The 22,761-nt window shown below is 39.5% G+C and overlaps 1 protein-coding gene across 1 annotated transcript in view; it reads right to left on the bottom strand.

The window, feature by feature from the left end:
- Positions 1 to 11,623: 11,623 nt before the first annotated feature.
- The window catches only part of LAPTM4B (lysosomal protein transmembrane 4 beta), a 62,794-nt gene continuing 51,656 nt past the window's right edge, over positions 11,624 to 22,761 (bottom strand). Inside the window, exon 7 of the mRNA XM_063327248.1 lies at positions 11,624 to 13,657. Coding sequence (XP_063183318.1) covers positions 13,583 to 13,657 — 75 coding nt within the window. The 3' untranslated portion in view covers positions 11,624 to 13,582. The remainder of the gene's footprint in view (positions 13,658 to 22,761) is intronic.

Below are 22,761 nucleotides of genomic sequence, written 5' to 3'. Positions count from 1 at the left end.
GCCGATGGTCATCTTTGTGTTCAGTTTACACATGCAGCTGCACCTGTTTGCCAGTGAATGAATCCTATCTAATACATGATCTTTCCTTTTATACTCTGGTATTTCATCTCTCTTCTTGTTCTTTCATTCAGTTCTTTCCAAAAGAGATCCTCCTCCTTTACATTTACAATGCCTATTGACTCTCATATGTCTTATCAGAAAACTTCCACTTTTGCCTGCCAATTTAATGAATGAAAAAGTTAAATGTTAAATTAGATTCCCAAACTGATCTTTTTGTAAATTGCTAATAACTTTTTATCTAATGTTCCCCTTTGAACACTCTCCCTTATCCCATCTTCCTATTGCCGTGAGCTGTGTCCATACTTAACTCACAGTCCTTCTCCTGGTTCCTATTTCACTTAGTAATTTCCTCTGTGGCAATGCTTTTCTGAAGTGCAGACAGATTAGATTGACTGCATTTCCTTTGCCTAAAAAAAGCAGGTTAGATGGGCACAACCTAATGCCGGGAAACTAATGGTGCATTTATCACTTGCTCATGTTTCACAACATCTTTAATTATTCTTTGCTTCCAAATTTGTTCTTTAGTACTACTTGGATCAGAATAAAAGCTGAGATGGCGTTTGTATAAATCAAGTTGTTCTAAGGTATTAATCGTTTTTCATTGGGCACCATTTCTGGTTCAGTCCAATTGTTAAGAAAATTTGGTAAAATACCTGCGCTGTCATTTGAGATGGAAATTATCTGCTCCCCTTGATGTGAATGTGTTTTAAGGTTCATGTCTCCCTTGCTTGTAGTTGCTGCTGCTCTCACTTATTATCCTGCCTTTGTCTGTGTTGACTGTAATAAAATATCTATAGATAGCAAAGTTTTAACATTGTGTAGACAAGCAGAAGCAAGACAGGCTTCTCAAAGGCCTAGATAAAAGTTTTGTTAGTTTCTATTGTAAACAAGAAAATATTTATACCTTGGTAAATATGTTTGAAATAAATGCATAAAAATTGTTGTTCATACAACAAAAAGTCTATGGCTTTTGCCAGTGGAGGAATTCAGCTTTTTATTTATCGACATGCAAATCTTGAAATGCTTATAAACAAGATCATAAAGCTGTTGTACTATTAAGTGTCTTTATTCATCTATAGAGAAATCAAACCATATTTTTAAAATCACTTCAAAAGTTTATATCTGACAGCCTTATGATTGGAAATGTTATAATGTACATGTAATACTAACTCATAAGGTTTATAAGCCATGCTGCACTGCAATTAACCAAGCACAGTTTCCAATGCATATGCAAATTGGAGTCTATCAATGGAAGCATGATCCTTAGTTATATAATTAGAAGAGACACTCTTTCCTGGGTCCAGTGCTCACTGAAATGAAGCTGCCTCCACTGACTCCTGAAGTGCTGGATCAGCAGGTACTTGGTATCTTAAAAAACATACAATGCAAGTTCCTTGTAGTTACAGCAAAACAGATTTTTTTAAAGTTTTTTTTTTTTTTTCTTAGATGTCTGTTGTGATTAAAACTACTGTCATGTAAAGCAGGTATCTTACAGTTGGTCAGTAGTTGTCAATTACTTTATGATTCTCCGTTGTTATCACTTAAAATCACTTTAATAAAAGATAGGGATATGGGGTTCAAGGCTATGGCTGATCTGTTTTCCTGAAGAAGAGGATAGATAATATGCTATATCTCATCATCCCTGCAAAACCATTATCCTGTTCCTATGTCTACCTGCTTGACACGGACATGATTCTAATTTGTACACAGTACATTGTATAGCATCTAAAAATAAATGAAGAGAGAGATATTTTTTGAAAACCGATACTGTTTTCTTACATGGATCCTCTCCATTCAGCTGACACTTTCCACAATTCCAGGAACATGCTGTGGGTTAAAAAAAAATCAGTAAAGATTCAAACACAGATGTAATGACAAAGTGTTTGTTTCTCACTTATGGTAAAAAGGACTCACCTGAGTGTTAGTGATGGACCAATAATACGTGAATTGCAAGGTTCCATTCACAGTTTGTGGACTTCATTATTATATATAAAACCAGGGGAACTGAAACAGATCAAAGGGTCTGAAGGACTATGAATTGGTAAAGAGTGCACTTACTCTTCTCCCACACTTCTGTGTTGATTTTGCTGTGTCTTAGTTACAGATGCTTGAGGATTAGGATCTTGGCTGGCTCTCTGCTTAGTTCTAAGAATCACTTCATATTCTTAAGGCATCTGAAAAAGGCAAATAAGTCACTGGTGTGCACGCCCAGACAATATACAGCCTCAGTTCAGCCCTTTTTGCTTTGCTGTCCCTGTACCACTGCAGACTTCCATTTTTCTGGTTGCCAGGGAGAGCAGCTAAAGTCACCTGCAATGGCTCAGAGAAAGGGGCCAAAGTAAAAAGTTTTGCTTATTGAAGCCCAGATGTTGCAATTAACAAAGTTTTCATACTGAAATTCTCCTGGAAACTCCATTTGACCCTTCAAAATATTTTGGAAGAAGAAAATAAGAACTCTTGCAGCTGGTACCTGAAAAGCAAGCATTTGCCTTATATGTAGGTTATGTCCTTTCTTAATTTCCCTCAGAAGAATTGTGTGGTACCTTATGATTACTGTCAAGACTGGACAATATTTACTGGTGAAAAACAATTGATGTATGATATCATCAGAGGTGGCACTCAATGAAATTATATGCTGTTGATAAAACACGTACTGAATTAATCTGCAGACAGCACTCATCTACTTTAACTAGCTGAAAAATTGTCCTGGTATTGCCACTCTGCCAAGTATATTCACAGGCTTTACTTTTGCTGTAACTTTCAACACGTGGACAGTAAAATTGCATTTTCAGCATTTCCCTTGGTAATTTAAGCCATGTCATGCTTAAATTCAACTCTCCTTTCCTTCAAAATCCAAGACAATGTTTTTTTTACTCAGTTTACATTACTTGGTTTAACTCAGTTTAACGTTTTTAAACTTGGGATAAAATTGAGATCGCATACACAATGAACTGAACTTATATCTTACAACATGATCCCAAAAGCGTGCAAGTTGCTAGCTCTAAATCAGTCCTTGCACAATGAAAAATACTCTAAACATAGCGATGTGTTTGAATTTTCACCCGTGTCTGGATCTTAAGTGAAATAATGAGGTTCTTCATGAATCTTAGGTAATGCCTGTGTTGTGCTCAAAATAGGCATCCAAATTTCATCTGAATTACAACTTCGGCAGAATTTAGGCAGTCTGGCTCTTCACCTAATGATGTTCGTACAGAAATATGTAGCTCAAGGTTAAAAAAAGTAAATGACATCAACATTTAAATAAATTATGGTGATTCAGATGCCAAGTAACCAAATGGTAGCCAATTCAGCCAGATTCCCGGGTGCTTTTGTGGTATCATTTGCAGCAGAAGTACCTGCCTGCCTGATCTGCCATTGCTGTGGCTCCTGACTTGAGATATACCCTGATTTCATCTTTAATGAAATTAGTTGATGACATTAGTACTTTAAAAAGGAAGCAGACTGTCTTGTAGCAGGCATCAACAAAAATGCAGTACTTACTTAAACACTTATGCTGGTCTGTATCTAAAAAAAAAGTTAATACAAAAAATATGGTTAGTGAAACTTACCTGCCTCTGAATGACCCAGCTGAAATATATTCTGTTAAAAGGGTATTATGGTAATGCGTATAAATTAATACAGAGGACTATGGCTATTATGAACCATTTTGGTGTTGATTAAATATTGCATACTGGTATCACCTTTTCTTTTGGCTATGGTACAGTTATGATGCTGACCCCCAGTTAAGTCTGACTCATGAACCATCTTGAGAAGATAATAGGAGACACCATAGCCTGTACTGAACTTAGGTTAAAAGGAGATTACTCATGGTCTTCAAGTTAAGCATGTGTTCGGAGGTGTGCTGGTTTGGGCTGGTAAAGAGTTAATTTTCTTCACAGTGCCTGGTATGGGACTATGTTTTGGATCTGTGCTGAAAATAGCGTTGATAAGACAGGGATATTTTTGTTATTGCTGAGCAGTGCTTACACAGAGTCAAAGACTTTTCTGCTCTTCTCACCGCCCCACCAGCGAGTAGTCTGGGGATGCACAAGAAGTTGGGAGGGGAAACAGTTGGGACAGCTGACCCCAACTGACCAAAGGGATATTCCATACCATATGACATCATGCTTGGCAGTATAAAGCTGGTGGAAGAAGAAGGAAGGGGGAGATGTTCGGAGTGATGGTATTTGTTTTCCCAAGTTACCATTACATGTGATGGAGCCCTGCTTTCCTGGAGATAGCTGAACATCTGTCTGCTGATGGGAAGTAGTGAATTCCTTGCTTTGCTTTGCCTGCATGTGTGGCTTTTGCTTTACCTATTAGACTGTATCTCAACCCGTGAGTTTTCTCACTTTTCCAGCTCTCTCCCCCATCTTGCTGGGGGATAGTGAGTGAGCAGCTGTGTGGTGCTTAGTTGCTGGCTGGGGTTAAACCATGACAAGAGGTTTTGCTGTTTTCTTAAAAAAATCATCACCTTAAAAAATATTTGACTCCTGAGTGTTTGGCCCTGCAACACCTAGGTTTGTGGCAATGGCCCCTGGAAAACTCGGTGTAACTTCCTTGCATAAGGAAATGTAGATTAATGTTAATTCCTTTAGTTGCCAATCCTGTTCCAACACCCGTAAGACAAGAAGTCTGGTCCTTGCTACCAGGGCTGTTGAGAGGACCTTGGAGCCCAGAAAGGATGGCAGGTCTGCTCAGCCCTCCGTGAGTCCTTGTGCTGGTCACCCTGTGCTCGCTCTCGGGCACACTTCCAGGGCGGATGTTCCAAGCCTCTGTGCAAACAGCAGTTAGCTACAGCCAAGCCACACCTGCACCTCGGACTGTCCTGCAAAAGACAGTAGGAGCCACTTCTGCATTTTGTGAGGAGCAGATTTCTGCTGGTTTGTGCTGGGTGTGTGGTAAAAGCACACAGCGGGACTCAGGTGGCTGTACGGCTTCATGGAGCTTGTGCATGAGCTGGGCACCAGCATGCTTAGCCTTGTCCAAACTGGTGGTGTGTTAAACATAAATATAATGTCTTTTACCTTACCAGATCCCCCTGGAGTCTAGGCGAATGTCGAGCTCCACAGGCTGGAGAAAACCTAGTGCACAACGCAGAAATGTGGGCACCAAGGGAGCAGTGAAACATCGAGCAAGTTGAAGCATTTGTAAGGTTGGTCAGTCTTTGAATGTGTTGTCTAGATACCAGGTTTAGAATTAAATATCCAAGTTATTTTTTGAGCTTTCTACATACCAAAAGATACAGAATTTCCCTGAATTAAATAATTCCTGAATTAATTTATGAGTTGCCTTACAATAATATTCCTTTATTATTCAAAAAATTGCCAAGGAGAAAAAAATCCCATATAAAATGTTACCAAATACGAAGGACAGAGACGTAGGATAGCAGAAAACGAGCTTGTTTCTAATCTGATTTTTCTAGCTGCAGGTTTCTATCATTAGGTGCTGTTACACTTCTGTTGGCTGCATTGAAGACACCTTTTATTAAAGTTTTGTTCCCTATGTACTTACTTATATGGTGTCCTTAAGTCACCTCCTAAATCTGAGTTATTAAAGGCATTGCATTTCCTGAGTTTTTCGCTTGATGGCATATTTTCCAACTCTGTAATGGTTCTTTCAGCTCTTTGCTAACCCACTCCAAGGTTTTTTAAGCATTCTGCTTGAATTACTCACAGCTTTAAGGTATAGGCAATATATATATTTTTTTCCATTTTAATGATGATTTATGCTTTTTTCTTTTTAAATCATAGATGAAGAATTTTAAGCACCGTGGAGTCAAAAACTGATCCTTGCAGAGTTTCTCTTGAAACACACTCACTTACTGAGAATTCTTTGGTCACATACAGCTGAGATTTATCAGCTGTTTTGCAATCTATTTCATATGTGCAATGCTGTTGCTATAACATTCTAGTTCCCTAGTCAAATATTGTGTTGTATCAGGTAAAGTGCCTAAGAAATTTCCAAGTGTATAACATTTACACTTGACCCCATATTGATCCACTTCTTAACCCCATTTAAAAAAAAAGAAAAAAGGATAGTTTGAAAAAGTCTGATTCTCCGAGCAGTTCTGTGTTCTATAATCAGTTTGCTGTGTAATGCACGAAATGACAGAATTATGGAAAAATTTAGATAGAAGTGACCTAAAAATATCCCCAGGGACAGTGTTCAGGCTTTTAAAGTTATAGCCCTTTGTGTGATGAATTTATGATGAATCTTCTGTTATACCTGAAGTCTAAAAATTCTAATTTGGGAACTCTCCACAACATGCTTTTTGATTACCACTGGTGGCAGTGGTGTCATGTGCCAATGTTTTGGCTCTGCACCAGATCACAGTGCTTTTAAAGACTGAAGAGAACTTTGAAAAAGAAGTTGCAGGGAAAGGATGAAGGATGAAAGACGTCTTGAAAATACTACTATACGGTTACAGATATGTCTTAATTTTATATGTTCCTAGTAATGTTAAAAAAAAAGTCCTCAACCCTTCTTCCCCCCAAATATCTGGAAAATCCATCCAAATGTAAGACGGTATTTCAAACAAAAAAGGCATCAGAGAAAAACTGCAGTAAAAGAAAAAGTATGAAATGCCAAAGAAGATCTGTAGTAACCTTGGTACAGTTTGTAGCTGAGTTAAACGTGGTTGGGTCATAGAAGGATACTCCTAATACTGCCACTGAATCCAACCCAAAGGGAAAAGTTGCACTCACAATAAGATGAGTTAACCTTTTTTGCTTCAAAAGCAAAGAAGAATCAATTATCTACTTTGTTATCTGTGGTAAGTATAATGCAATAATGCTAGTTAGGAACTATTAAATGTCCAGAAAAGACGTCATATGCTGGGTGTATGTAGACATCACACACAATCAGGGATCACATCTCAAAACCTTCCCAGGTTGTGACTCTATCTGGTCTCTATGGCAAAGCCATACCTCCTCAAACATTCACCTCCCTCCTTTCCCCAGACACCCCCTTTTCTAGCTCATCCTCAGGCTGCTCGTGCAAAATGAACTGGTCCCAGCTCAACTGGGACCATGCTGATCGTGCAGCCTCTCATACAAGGTTCACAGATAAGGCTGCTCCGGGGGATAGATACAGCCCACACCTAAATGTTGCTGCCGCACAGCCACACAGTGGCAATTATGGAAACATATGTTGTGTTGCTCAGTCCTAACAGGAGTACAACAGTTACAGACGACTTGTTCTGAGCTTCACCTTTTCATAGGAGGTCTGCTTTTCTAGATCCCTGGAGCGTTTACAGTGTCTGTTCAGCATAATGATACTTTGCCTTTATTTTTTTCAAACCACTGGGCCAGAACATTTTTATCCAGGCTGAAAAAACTGAATTTCAAAGAGAGGAAAAAGCAACCAAAAGATAACGATGTATTATGTTGAGCTTTGGGTTTGGGTTTTTTTTCTGCTAATTCACAAGACAAAAAAACCACAAAGAATATATATCTTTGAAACAGAAAACAGCCAGTTCCTAAGGTGAAAATGTGGCCACAGATACCTTTACTAAATATCTCTATTTAAAAGGAAAACAATTGCATTAAAGAAAGGGGCAAACTTCAATGCTTTTTGAGGAAAAAAAAAGCAAAACACCAAAAGCTACTGTATCGAGTAGTCTGGTTCATTAAATGCATTTTGAATTTTTTTAGTTGCTTTTTCTTTATGAGAAGCAAAGAAGCAGGATCACACAATATCAGGAAATTTAAGCTGGCCTGTGCAACTGATAAAGCTAATTTCATCCTCAGCTCTAACGCAGTGAAGGAAATTAAACCCATTCCAATTTTCTAACGATTTGATGGGGAGAAGAATTCATGAACTCACAAAAGATAAATATTTGTAACTAATTGCCAGCTCTTGCCTTTGTTTCTTTACTTTTATTTCCCTTGCTGCCCTCAGGTGAGTGCATCTGATACTGCCGAGAATGACTGCACTCATATAAATAGTACCGATCTTCCAGAGTGTCCCACCAATTTGTTATTTATATAGCAGTCTTAAACTGGTGTTCTGGTGATCTGCAAAAATTAAGTATGAAAGTAATTACCTGTCCAGGCGGCTTTTCTCCATAAGACACAGGACGCCTGTTTGTGCTTGTCCCAGGCCCACAGAGGAGCCTGAAACATCTGCCATCCATAAAGTAGGACATATCTGTCTTATTGGGATGGTATCTGTATTTTTAAGAACACCTTGCTCATCCTGACACTGAATGTGCTCAGAGCATTTGATGCTAGAAGTCTACTGATGTTGGACCTCTGTTTCTAATTGCATCCTTGACTGTGCTGTCATGAAGGGACCTGAAATGGGGCACTTTGGAGGGAAACAGTTTCAAAATTACAGGTGGTCAGCTCCCCAGAGTTCCTCATGATGAAGTAGAAGAAATCTCAAAAAAATCTCTCAGCCAGTGAAAAAACTCAGAAGTGTTTGGATACTTAGTCAACGTTTATATGGAAACAGAAATCTGTTACACAGAGTTGTTAGCAGGATGCACTGAGGTACTGTAATGGAGCCCAGGTTCTGGGCTAAGAAGATGTGTGTGGCTCATCCGTGCTGTCGCTGGTCATGTTGACCTCAGAGAGCAAGCAGAAGTCCTCTGAAATGGCTGCAGAGACCCTGCTGTGCTGCAGCTCCCTCTCTCAGAGTAGCTTTGCGGCTCTTCTGTCCCTGCAGGCTAGCATGCTGCTTCTTCTCTAAAGCCATGTAGCCAGCCCTCCTGCATCTCCTGGCTGTTTGTTCAGCCTTCCAAGTGGCCCTGTGTTCTCTGCTCAGACGAACTAGTTAAGTCCAGCTATGGCTACAAAGGACATACCTTTCATGACTTTCTGAAAACCCTCCTGTTTGAAAGGTTTGAATAATTTGAAAGAAAAAAAGGAAGTCACTGCATTAAATTTCACGTAAGTTCTTCATTAAAATAAACTACTGTTGTAGCTCATTGCTGAGGATATAGTTGTAGAACCGCCTTTTTGCTTTGAAAAAAACTTTGTATCTGCTGGCTGAGTGACAATGAAGTTTTGACTCCTGTTGCTTTGGTATCCTAATCTGCTTGAGGTAGACACAGGCTGCAGGCAGAAGGTCACAGATCTGGCTTCCACACCCTGATGAGCTATTCAGCTGAAAAACTGACCACGTTGCAGAACCATTTTGGGTCAAATCCATGGGTGTGGAGACATCATTTACAAATACCAGAGTCCTTCCCTGAAAGAACTCTAATCCTGATTTATCAGAGCCAAGCCTCCCTTTAGACAGCTATGGCTGCTGTTTTGGGCTTCTCGGAGCTGTGACAGAGATAGTGCTGGAATATCTCTCTGGCCATAGACACTGAAATTTTGCAAGAAATGCTTTTTCATGGTACCTGACTGCAATTTCTGCAGCTAATAGAGATGTGTAAGCGGGAAGGATATAACTTAGTTCCAGAGAAACATCTTCTAAGGACAGTAGCCACTAAAGAGAGAACCTCTAAGGATGTAACTTAGCTCCAGAGAAGCAGCTTTGAGTTTTCTGACAAATTATACAGTTTGGCAGGAATTTAATCAATACTCCTTTAGGTTTAGAAAAATAAATCTGTAGATGTCTTTGCCTTATAACAAGTATGACAAGGTATCACCCACTCCAGTGATAAAGGCCTGAAATGGAGCTGCATAACAGCTAACGTAACCAGTTACAGGAGCAATTATATTTCCTCCTGACCGTATCACAGGAGAAAGAGAGCACATAAGCCAACCAGGTTTGTAGCGCTGAACCCTGTCAATGCAACGACATCTGTCTCTCTGTGCTGTTTAAAGGACATACATGACTGTTCTCCCCTCCCATGCTCTGTCCCCGTTGCTGCTCTTCTCTCCATTCTGCCCTTACCAGTAACTAAGTCTTCCATCCTGCATGTTCCAAGCATCAGTCTGCAGGCTTGTTGATATTAGCAGAAATTTGTTAAAACTGTCCATGGCGTCCCTAGTTGCTATCCTTTGACCAACAGGGTAGTGGTGGTGAGTGCACTATTTTGAAAGCACAGAATTTGGAGTTTGTTTCAGACTAGTTATCATTCCATCTGCTTCCTTGCCAAGCTTTTCTCTGGCCATAAATCGATCTGATATTCCTTTTGGTAATGTATCAAGTCTGGATTGTTTTTACCAACCAGAGGTTTTCCCAAAGAAGTACAGACAGGCTAACACCTAAAATAATGTTCGTTAATAATTGTTTTAAAAAATCTAATGTACTTACAAGCATGAGTGCCACGCTGTTGGGTCACCACTATGAATTCCTCTTTGCTTTCTCCAATACGATGCATGGATGAGTGTACGGCAAAAGGAAGCTGCATTGTTCCATCAGGAATAAGAGCATCAGGCACAGATGAGAGAAATGGGATTTGTGCCTTAATATGTGTAGGCTTTGTGAAGCCTGCAATACCTTATAGCAGATATTTCAAAAAATCAGCGAAAGATCTACTTATGTTTCTGGTACTATCAAGGTTTAGATTCCTGCTTACTGGTTTTCGTCCCATATTTACGATGTTCCATGCCAACATACCTTGAAAATATTTTCTTTCCACTCTTAAGTTACTAGAAATTATTAATAATAAACTGCTATGTTAGAGTTTAAGATAAGAAAACAGGAGAGAAGATGAGTAAGCACATGCTCCTAATATCTGGGAGAAAGGAAAAAAATGCAAGGAATAGTGAAAAAAAAGCACTGTTAGGATCCGACAGTTCCCAAAGTGAAGAAACTTAAGAAGCCACGTTTTTAACGGATTTCTGTGTCACAGATGATTGACTATTTAAAATGAATTATAGAAATGCTGTGGAGTAAATTCCCCAGGATTAGACATGGAAATGGAGAATGAATTCAACAACTGAGGATAAAATCCCTTCAGCTGGAGTTCGTGTCTCTTCATGTAACCCAGAGAATCTTGTTTTTCTTTGGGAGCAGGGGAACTCACCTCCCACGTGGATCCTCTGATATGTCAGCAGAGATGAACTGATATTGCATTATCTGCTCCCTCCTACCCAGCTGTTTATCTACAGTATGTGCAGAAATGCCATGGTTTTGATACCATAACCTCCCTGCCTCCTTTAACTCAAATTGGACAAAATCCAAAAAGTCTTAGGAGTACTGGCAGGACACATGCACTCACACTTATGCACGTATGGTGTGTGTGAAGGAGTCTTGATTCTTTAGTAAGACAAGCTAAAGTCTACAGAAATTTCATGTGAATTAGCACAACATTATCCCTATAATGATGTGGAGAGAAAGAAGCCCCAGCTTTCGGTGTAGCTCAGTATAGCCCTGTTCTGTATTACACACTTCATCAGACATGGAAAACTGCCTGCAGTTCTGGACAATGAACCAAAAGCTTGAATTATCTCTTGTTTTTATTGTACAATAAATTATAGAACTTACTGTTCTATTATCCCTTTATACAGTATGGAGGGAAAGCTGGCAAATGGACTAGTGAGTGGAGTGAAAAACTGTTGTTTAGGTCATTTACAGTGAAAATCCTGCCATGCCAGATTGACTGGATAGGAATTTGTGAACGTTTGTGCCTGGAAGAACAGCAAAAATGATTCCATAGTCTTGAGGAAACACCCTTTTATTGTAGAGAAGTTTGTATACATAGATGCGATGTATTTACAATCAGCTTTTCTCAAACAGAAGACTGTTTAAAATCCTTCACAAATCTGTCAAGAATGAATGAAAATGAAGCTCAGAAGCCCAGCCAGCCAGCCCAACCCCCAAATTCAGATTAATTCCTGAACATAACTATAATGAGATAATAACACATTATTATGAAGGAAGCAATAGGACTCTGACAGAGATCAACGGATGGACTTCAAGACTGGTTTAGTCAAAAGCATTGCTTAGTTTGACCACAGAGTAGATGAACATGAAAGTAAAATTCCAACAAGCAGACAGGGACCTGTCTTTTCCCAGGGGTGTGGAAAAGACGGGCAGAAACAGTCTGTCCTTTCCTTTCCTGGCCTCTGCAAGGACAGGTCACAGTGGCAACCTCAGTGAAAAGAAGTTGTTGGTCCTGTGTTCCCCTGGAAAGCTCTTTTCCAGAAAAAGGCAGGAAAATTTCCACCCTTCTTCAGTCTGCAGAATGGAGTCAATGCACTGAGGGTGAGAACGGGTGTCCTCCTTAGGAAGGGTGTGGACTCAGTCACAGGATGGACAGCACCTTGGTTTCTTCTGGTGGCCCTCCAAACTGTGTCTCAGCTCTGCACTGCCCTTTACCTGGGGCAGTGAGCAACATCAGTCTAGCTTCAGCCTGTTCAATCACCCCAAATGCAGAGGAGACAACACAGGGGAAAACAATGAGAGGTAGAGACAAACATTATATTCCCTTTTCCTGTTCCTTTTCAGTTAAGAGTAGGAGCTTCATCAACAACAAAAAGTTACATGTGCAGGAGGCACTTCTCTAGGGAAGAATTAATACCTCACACAAGCATTCATGGATGGATGAGTCCCATGAGAAAGATTCTCAGCACAACCAGTTCAGTCATAAAAGGAATTGAAAACCCCCAGGTTGATGTATATGAGAAACATGAAAACATATTTTCTAATGCTTGAGGAAGTTACATGCATAAGTTTCCCATAGGTTGGGAACATATATCTTAGAATCTGCATAATTTAGTTCACACTCAGCAGAACATTGCAATATTTACAGGCACATTCCAATGGGAAAACATTTGCATATTGAGAGAGACAGCTTTGTCACCTAACCATGGGACTTTAAAAGCAAGGATTTTGTGACCTCAAAATACTATTTCTGAAGTTGGTGGGGAGGAAAAAGGCGTGTAGGCAGGAAAAGAAAATTACCAGAAGTTGGTAAGAACTCCTTTTTTTGAGTGTTAAAATGGTTAGAATGGTTGCAGGCTGGGACAAAGTGAGTCTGTGTAGACCACAGGTTCTGTCCTGTTACACATCACAGGGTGCTTTGTGTGCTCTCATTCCCTATACTTATTCTTCCCAACTAAATTTGTTTTCCCTAAGCCAGGTTGATGAGAATAGTGCGTAAGACTCATTCTTCTTGCAATGATCATCCTTCCTAGCATAATAACTTCATAAATGCTTGCAGAACAGGAATGAAGTGGAATGTTACTTTTTTGGACTTGGTCTGTATTTTGAAGGTGAAAGTGGGCATCTGAGAAACACATTTGTAATGCTTTGGAAATTTTACAAATAAAATAAAAATATTACACTCTGAACATCGTTGAGAATGCAAAGTTCTATGTTCTCTAGCACTGCATGTCAGAGGTGGTGGAAAAAGCTATTCAGTGACTACCGTAACCTTAGCACTACCCAGAATTGTTGTGAAACTAGTTCACTAGTTTCTGAAACACTACTGTAGTTGCAGCAAATTATTAAAACTATCTACAGAATTTTAATCATAGAATTTAGTTTTCAATATGTCAGCAAAACAGCAATGTATAACCCATAGAGGTTATATCCTGGAAGTGAAATTATCAAACTATTGCTCCAACGTCTGAAGAGTAAAGCTATCCTCCCTAGGTACGCAGCACTCTCTCACTTATGCTGACACATAAGGTGGCGGTGGATCTTTAGCAGCTCCGTTTGCAGGATCATCATATGGTGGCAACAGAACCTGCAGGAAAGGAAAAAAAGGTTATATTTTTAAAAAAGAAGCCAGCTGATAAAATTTACAGCAAATAAAACCCTTAAGGCCTTGTCCTAAAAAATAACAAAAAAGAGTAAATTAGTAAGCAGGAGCAGAATAGTTAGAAAATGAAACAGTATTAGCTTGAAGTTCCTCCTTTCCAATTTGTGTGCCTGTTTTCATTATTTCTTCTCATTTCTTATTGACTCCAGCGACAGCTTGATTTCAGCCAACAACCATTCATTGCTGGGACCTGAATTTGTTCAATCTGGCAGCGACAGTAGCTGCTTATTTTGCAGCTCTCTTCTGTCAAGAGCGCTTAAACCATGTCTCCTGGAGGAATGCTCAAACTGCTAAGCCAAAGCGAGAAAAGTCCCCAAACCCTCTCTTTCTGAGGTCTCCCTGGAATAGCTAATAATTATTTTGAGATGAGGAGAAAGAAAGCAAATGGAGAACAAATTACCCAATGTCTAAATAAATCTCCAGTTTTGTGCTTCTGAGGCACTCAGCTGGGAGAAGGAAGACCTACATTCCCATAAGTCCTTCAGTGAATACTTAAACATCTGATAGAAATTAGGACAGCTTTAATCATATATCATCCCCATTCATAGGAGGCCAGGCAGCTTCCTTGGACATGGGAGATGCAAGTTCAGGCCACACAGGGCAGCGGAGGGATTTGAACCAAGATTTCTACTTCTTTAAGCAAGTTCATGTGGTCTGTGAATCCCGGCGGAGGCTGAGGATAAAGTAGATGTCTGAATGAAGAATGAGTGTACGTTGCCTAAAATATCTCAATATCGTGTAAGAATATCAGCTGTAGTACACTGGCAGGGATATTTTATGCAGCTGAAGGTCAGTTATTCATGATGGAAACTCCAGATTTATCAGCACTGCTTCTTAGTCATTAAAAAGCACATAAAGCTGATTGTCTAAACATACATAGGGAAAATCCTGATCTCAATGAAGTCAATGGAAGTTTTGCCATGAGAAGATTTCGCCAGTTCTTAAAGAAGTTGATAACCTGTCTTCTGCAAAGAAACATCCGTAATCATCCCTTTTGGACCTCGTCCACAACGTTAAAAAAAATCGGTGGGAATCTTTCTATAGTTTTAAATAGACTTTGCATCAGGCTTTTGTGGGATGGTTCCGAGGGTGATTCACATTATACTTATGTAAGTTTACAGACATGCATTGATGACCATGTGTTCAAGTACATCCGTGCGCATGCTTGTTAGATTACAGAGTGGCTACCTTGGCGTCTTCATCCCTTAATCAAAACATTTCATTATTTAGAAAAGGAAATTGTCAGGGCCATCACTCTTTATTAACACTGTATGTTTGAGCTTGTAAATGAAATATACTATGCATATATCCACTACATAATCTAAAAAGCCTTGTATCAAAAAGCATTTAATCAATTATGCCAACTTTAAAGGGTGCAAACATCTTATGGCAGTCTACTTATCTAGTGAAATTAGAACAACATATAGAACTTCAAATAAATATTGTGATAAAAAATCAAAAATATATTTTGCAATGTAACCTCAGTAAGTAACACTGCTAAAGCATGTAAACTGTGAAAAACACTACAATTGAGATCCTCTCCCTAGTGGTGATCATTAGTTTAATAACAGGGTTTCTAGTAAAGTTCTTGTGTTACTAAAAAAGGCACTAGTTTCTTAAATGTACTGAAACACGTTCATTGGTTGATTATCAAGCAATATAATTAGTAATAAAATCTGATCTACAGATGACTCCGAAAATGCATGAGGTTCTCTTTGCGAAGATTTAGCCATTTTATTGCACTCTTGTAATGCTAAGCCCCAAACCATAGTCCATTCCTTTCAGGTTCAGAGTCCATTTTGTCAGAGGTGGTAAGAAATGACAGCAGACGCAATCCAAAAAGCTGTCTGTCTTCCAGGTCTACGAGCTGATTAATGAAGGACAACACTTCTTCTTGTGCTCTGATCCTCTTTTAGATGTATGTGTCCTAAGACTACTGTAGTTAAATCAATATTACTACTCCAGCATTGAGGTTTCTGTCATTTGCAGTAGGTCTCCTGGAGGATTTATTTGCTCATACGTGTGAGCTTCTTCATTCCCTTCGCTCCTGTATGAAACAAAACCTTTCTGGTAGGAAAACAGCCTCCTGGTGAGGCTTTTACCTCCTGGGAGGTGAACACTCCCCTTTGCTCTATGGACCCAAAACTAATACTTGGGTCAACGGCCCCAAGGAACCTTTAGAAGACACTTTGTCACTTATCAACACTTCAACAAGAAGTGAGGGGAGATAGGACTACCTACAGGAGCCATTTTGGAGAAGGCGCTGACTAAATCCCAAGGCATATGGATTTCAATAAGAATATTCAAGGTATGTGAGGTATGAACTGAGGAGACCACAAAAAAGTTTCCTAAGTAAGTTTCACGAGAAAATATCTACAGTGGAAGGCTAAAGAGTATTTGCCAAATGTCTGTAAGGTTTAGGGTGACCTTATTGCTGGAAAAGGTTATTTGCCTGAACAGTTCTATCCATGACGACTTTACAGGATTACTCCCCTCACATTTTTGTGTTTAAATATTTAAATATCCTGATCTTGCATTCCCTGACAGGAACTGAATAGTGACAAAAAATGATGAGTGTAGAATGAGCGGAATTCAAAATTACTACCTGTACCTAGCAGTGTTTGAGTTAGACAAAGAAAATATGGGCAGGATATTAAATAAATGTTAAGATGAGTTAATGTGATGGACAACACCTGGACAAAGACACTTGGATTTTGTGGAATACCGACTGGGACCCGAAGTACCTCATGGCACTAGTATAGTAAAAATCCTTTAGGCTAATTTACCTGTTTTACTTTCAGTCAATGTGGTTGTGTTACTGTTACAGTTAATCATCTGTCAACTATAAGTCTAAATAATCATCCTTCAGCTTCCAGGACAGTTTGAATAACTCTTCAACCACTCTGTAGTTACAAATCTTGCAACTCTGCCTCTGTAAGACTACCTTTTAATTAGTTTTGACAAGAACAGAGTTTCAGGCCCTTTCTTTCCCTTAATATTTTTTCCATATTTTCTCAATTAAGTCTATTTTGGCAAAAGGGAGAAATATGATAAAACATGAATTACCTCAGCTTTTAACTGTTAACTGTTGAAATGGTTAACAGTTTACAAAAATCTCAAGGAAAAGAGAATTCCATTGGAATTTTAACTATGGGATTTATACCAAAGTAGCTGAGATGAAAATCTGGATCACAGTAATTTTCCTTTCTCTTGTGTTAATTTTAAATCTCAAGATGGTTTAATGGAAGCAGATAAGTGCCTTGGACATAAAACAGCATAGTTATTCAGGCAATATGTTATACTCTCCAGAGACATAAAATGGAAGACAGTCACTGAGCCAAAGGGTGAATTCAGAAACTGGAAAAATTCACAGAAACTCACAGTACAGTCTTATCTGAGAACCTAATTAGAATGGATGCAGTCTAAAATAATTCATGAAGGTCAAAAATATATGCATCCTTTAGGTTCATGGTATCCCCAAGGCAGAATATGCACTAGCGCAACTGGTGCATTTTGCTTCCTAGGCTCTACATTTGAGCATTTCCTTGCTTGTTTGTTGTGAACTGAGAAAAATGTATGTTAATTCCCCTGGGACTAATGTTTACAGAGTGTTTGAGATTGTCACTCACAAGTTGCTATAAAAAGTAAGTTCGAGGGATACCCATTTTTTGTAACTCAGTGATCCTGTGAAAAGAAGTTCGGTCTTTTTATTGGTAGACCAACAAGCGAGATTGGAAGATGGTTGCAGGGTTAAGTACTATAGGATGCCTAAAATCCAAAGGACAGAAGCTCCTAACTTCTTTCACAACCCCTGTAACTGTATTAAAGAACCATGTAGTATTTTAACATCATCCTTTAATATACAGACAGAGGAGGAGGTGACATTACTCATTGTTTGTATAGTTGGTGATAAAAGCATTGCACAGGGACTCTGATATCAGAGCTCTAGGGGCTCCCAAAACAAAAGGGTTCAAACCCAGAGCTCCTATCTGCCATATGAATGCTCCAGACACAAGGTTTTCAGTTAGGTTGGAAGGACCATTTTCCTCCCTCTTGTCACAGTGAAGCCAAGTATGCAAGAATCTGTGGGTAAAGAAAGAAAATGGGAGAAAGTATGTCTATGTAGCCCCATGGTTAGGGTGCTTAAGAGAGACAGAGAGTCCTGGGTCCTGGGCTTTGCTCCCAATACCATTTAAGCATTTTGTGATAAGCAGTCTTGTTGTATAATGCACAGAAATAATCCAGAACTGACCCATAAGAAATCCGGGTCCTGATTTAGCTGGTGTCATCCAAACGGTTTGGATAATTGTATTACATAAGCATCTCTCTATTGTAAAGCAGATGATACAGGATGACCTTCTCTGGAAGAAATAATTACTGCACAAGTTTGCCAATGGCTATAACATATTCAGTTGATATAAGCATATGTCATTTCTTATTTTTTACATCCCGGTTAATCTGGTTTTGGAGAAGACGTTTTTAAAGGCATTGCTAGAAATTTGCCTAAGAAGAAACACAGGCAAATATCTATACATTCAAATAGTTCGGAATTAATCATGGCCCGAAGGTGGTTTTTTGAGGGGTAAAATTGCATCATTTCAACTATTACTCCATATTTTTGTAGCTGATTCCACATTTACCTGAATTTTCAGTAGAAAATTTTCTTTCTTCAGCATATGTGCAAGTTTTCTCATATTGCTGCAGTTATTCCTGTTTGAACTCAAGCTCTTAGATCTGTGTGGTGCCTAGTACATTTCTAGAGGAGAAGATGTGTTTAGTCCTTGAGTAAACTTAAATATTTGATTAATTGATTACTTCTGCATTCTTAGGGGTCTCACACAAAACTCACTGAACTCAACAGAAATCTTTCTGTGCCTCCAGAGAGCTTTGGATCACTTTTCCCCACAGCTATTTGTAATCTCCACTGGGTGGAACGGTACAATTGTCACATAAGAGTTTTGAGTTTGAACAGCATTTTGGCTGGCGGCTGTAAGAAAATGTTGTGAGTTCCCACGGCAAAATACCTTGTTGATATCTTGTTAGAGATAGCTCTAACGTACTTTTCTCTAACACCTTCTACAACAGAAATGCACTTGATAATGCCAAAAACCCTATAGATTAAAAGTCTATGGTAAATGCTGGTGGTTGTAGTGAGCATTCAGGATGTTTTCTCAAACTTTAGATTTTCAATAAAAACTCCAGTCCTTTATGCGGAAGGACTTCACATTGCATCAATACACAATACAGGGACAGGTGACAATGAATAGTAGAGTGGAATTAGGGTCATCACTACTGCAATCTAATCCTGGTCTGTTGCTGACCTTGCGAGCTTTGACAAATTGTTTGACTTTGTCTTAGGAAGATCTCCCATTTGTAAAACAGGGATGTTATTCGAAACTTCTTTAAAGGTGTTGGAAACCTTAAGACAGATTTAAAACTCCGTTGGATGAAACTTGCATATTGACTGTATGAGACGGGGACTAAATTGTGGAAATATTTACAAACTAAATATATATTTGCAGAAATTTCAACCTATGCCTGGAAATGTTTACCCCCAACCTCTTCAGCACAGCTATGTATGCATTACATATCATTCTTCTGCAGAAGTGACCTTTACATTTCAGACACCCAAACCGCTACCAGGAATCCTTATGGGAGGCCTGTGTGAATACGCAGGGAGGAAAGGGAGAGGTGCCAAAAGGAGCCTTTTCTTTCAGACAGCTTACATACAAAGTGTCAGTGGGTTCAGGCCTTATTCCCTGTTTACTTAAAAAGGGAGAGTAACCACAAAGTGAACAGCGGTAGGCAGCTGGTGAGAGTGTGCCAGAACCAGTGCTGGACCGCTTCACATGTGGAAGTGCTGAACCACAGGAATTTCCTCGTCTGGGATCCTCTGTCCAGCGTGCAGCCCCTGGCCTGGTGATGGGATGAACACTGACACAGCTGCAGGCTGAAATACAGTCACTGCATGCCTTTCCTGTCCTAATTCAGGATAAATTTTCTCCTCATGGCACAGTGCTGATGCCTTAGGTTCAGAGACAACTGAATTGAAAGAAGAGGTTTTAAGTGGCACATGCCTAAATGCACCAGTTCTCTACTCCGGGTTCATTTCATCTCAGTGATTCCAGCCCGAGACCAACCACCGACTTGCACCAATCTGATACCGTTGTGCAGTTTGGAGAGGGTTTAATGGTATGCAATCACATTTACTAATTCCATGTTTACTTCCCTGCTCTCCTGTCACTCACCCAGCCAAAAGGAGTGGAATTTCCTCCCACAGCTGTGGTGCTTTGAGGAGCCATTAACTGCAACCTAAACGATGCTCAGCTGTGGTGAAGCAAGGAGGGAGCTCACAAACAGCTCTAGAAGGAAGGCTGCCGAGGTGGCCACCTCCCCACTTCAAGTTAGTCCCAACAGCCCTCGCCTGCTGTTGGGCTCTTGACTATGCACATATAATGAAGATCACCTGGGGAAAACAGAAGTTTTATGTGTGCGTAAACAGCTATAGCCTGCTGATTGCTTCACTCTGTCTGGAGGAAAGTTTGGGAATAATTCTCTCTTTGCAACGTTTTCCTCAGAAGTTTGACAATGTGGTTGTCTTCTGAGAAGTCTGATATTACAGAGGAAAATGTAAAATTAAGATGGGGTAACATGATGGTTTAGGGTGATTATTAGTGTACTGAGTAGAGTTGTCTGAAAATATCATGTTTGGCATACAAAATATTTGGTAAGAAGCTGTCTGAAATATAGGGTAAGAAACCCTCTCTGTATTTTTTGATTAAAGTTTTCAGAAATACAGATCTTCTCAGTAGACCACTGTTGTGGAGACTCAAGGCACCAAGCGGCAGCTATTTCCCTTAGTACTACGTGCGACAACTGCAGCACTGGACTATATGGAAATTATATAATTAATTTTGTATTTTATTTGAAAGGGAAAAAGCCTATTAATGTAGCACATGTTTTATTTCCTGTACAAAATTTACTGGAAGTTACTATATATATGATTTTATTGAGGCAGACTCTTCAAAAGTTTCTAGTGTTTCTGTACATTGGGTGGGAAGAGTAGAACTCTTCAGAAGAGTTTCTGAAGAAATGTGTTTTTTCTACAATGGGTGCCCAAGAGTTTTTAAGCCCCAGGCTTTTCAGGTGTTCTCAGAAATGAGTCACCCAAGATCTTCCACTACTTTTAAAATTTCAGTTCATAAACTGCAGGTGCAAACTGCACCTTTGCATCATCTGATCTGGTCATCTCTGAGGTAACTTCAGAAAAGTAGGTAATATTTGACGCTGAAGAACAGTAGATCGTGCACACTCAGATTATCAAGGGAGAGAAATTGACTGAAACAGTTAGGAAGTATTAAAACTAAATCCATTGAGAATTCAGAGTTTTCTCTTTAATCCCTCAACATGAAGACACACTTTACACTGCCTATATGAAAAAACTGACAGCCTTCGGAAGAGGGAGATTTTTTGTAGTAGTGAAGAAACAGGAATAATTATAATTCTGTGAGAAGCAGTCAAGTGTTGCATACAAGCAAAGCACTGGAGAAAGAAGTAGGGATTAGTTTTCATCATGCTTTAGCTGAGCACATGCATGCAGGGACAGCTCTACCGGATCAGGTGAAAGGTCCGTCCAGATCACGGCAGTTAGTGACGGATGATGAAGAAAGACAAGTGCAGGACAGAACAATAAAAGAAATGAAGAAAGAGCAGTGCAAGCATATATGGTCACAACTTGCCTAGAATATTCTCCAAACTGTCAGATACTTGAATGTCAAGGACTTGCTGAGTTACTGGACATGTTGTATAGGAATTTTTCTTCCGCTGATTTTTCTAACCTGCATTTGAACCCATGTTGACTTTTAGCACCTGCAATGTCCTGTGGTAAGCAGTCCCACAGCTAATCTAGGTGTTATGTGGAGAAAAACCTTCTTTAGTCTGCTATGAAACCTAGCTATTTCATTGAATGTCCCCTACTTCTTTTTCTAGGACAGTGGGCAGTTGTTCCTCCTTACCTCCTCTGCCACTCATGATTTTAAAGACTTCTATCATATTCTCTCTTGTTCTATCCCTCTTTCATCCCATTAAGGATCTCTGCTCCCCTGCAGTGCAGTCCACAGTTAGTTTCTTCATACTAAGCAACTCAACAGTTTTGGGTCCAAGCTGAAGAGAGAACTCCAACACCAGGCATGTGGAGAAGCATTACAGTCAGGAGAGTGCCGGGGAGGGAGCTGACCTCCATTTGGATGGAGCTTCCTTCATGCTCTGGAGAGCAGCAGGGACTTTCATCCACCGGACCTGCATTAGATGTTCTTCCAGATGAGATCAACTGCCCTTCAGAATCAATTCTTATAAATATCTGCTTCAGAGGCTGCTTTTTATAATGTAAATGGCTGCCCTGGTCAAATAAGTCCAGTCAAAGCAACTGTTTCTGAAGAAGTCAGAGAGCGACGTTTACAAAAAACCTTTCCCATCTTTTTCTCCTTCTCCTGTCGCCAGATAAAAAAAGCCCTGGGTATAGGGCCAAAGCTTCATATCCAAGCCAAATCATATTTAATATGAAATGAGAGATGTTTTACTTTGCTTTAGGCACAGATGCTTTTGCTTGAAAAGTTTGTCCAAAACGTGCTAGTTAATTACTATTTGAGGGTTTCATGACATATTATCTGTCAAATAAATCCCAAGAAACCTTCCTCTCAACATGGACAGGAAGTATTTTCATGTTTATGTGTATGCATTTCCTTTAGAAACCACACTAGAATGATTACAGATGGAGTAACTGGAAGCAGAATAGCTCAGAAATAAATTATAACCCCATTCAGCGAAGAAGTAGGCCCCAACGCTGCACAATCATCTGTACAAAGTTAAAGTTGGTATCTTTTGTTTCCCTTTGATAAAACTGCTTGTTTATTCCAAGCAACCAGCTCTCCAAGACACTATTTAAGAAACTTTACACAAGTTTATGGATTTCTGTAATGAAGCAGCACAATGTTTGCAGCACTCCAGATAGAGGAATAAATGTATATATT

The sequence above is a fragment of the Chroicocephalus ridibundus genome, chromosome 2, assembly GCF_963924245.1.
Source record: "Chroicocephalus ridibundus chromosome 2, bChrRid1.1, whole genome shotgun sequence".
Taxonomy (NCBI): Eukaryota; Metazoa; Chordata; class Aves; order Charadriiformes; family Laridae; genus Chroicocephalus; species Chroicocephalus ridibundus.
The sequence above is the reverse complement of the archived record's forward strand: the minus strand, read 5'-3'. Positions and strand labels throughout refer to the sequence as shown.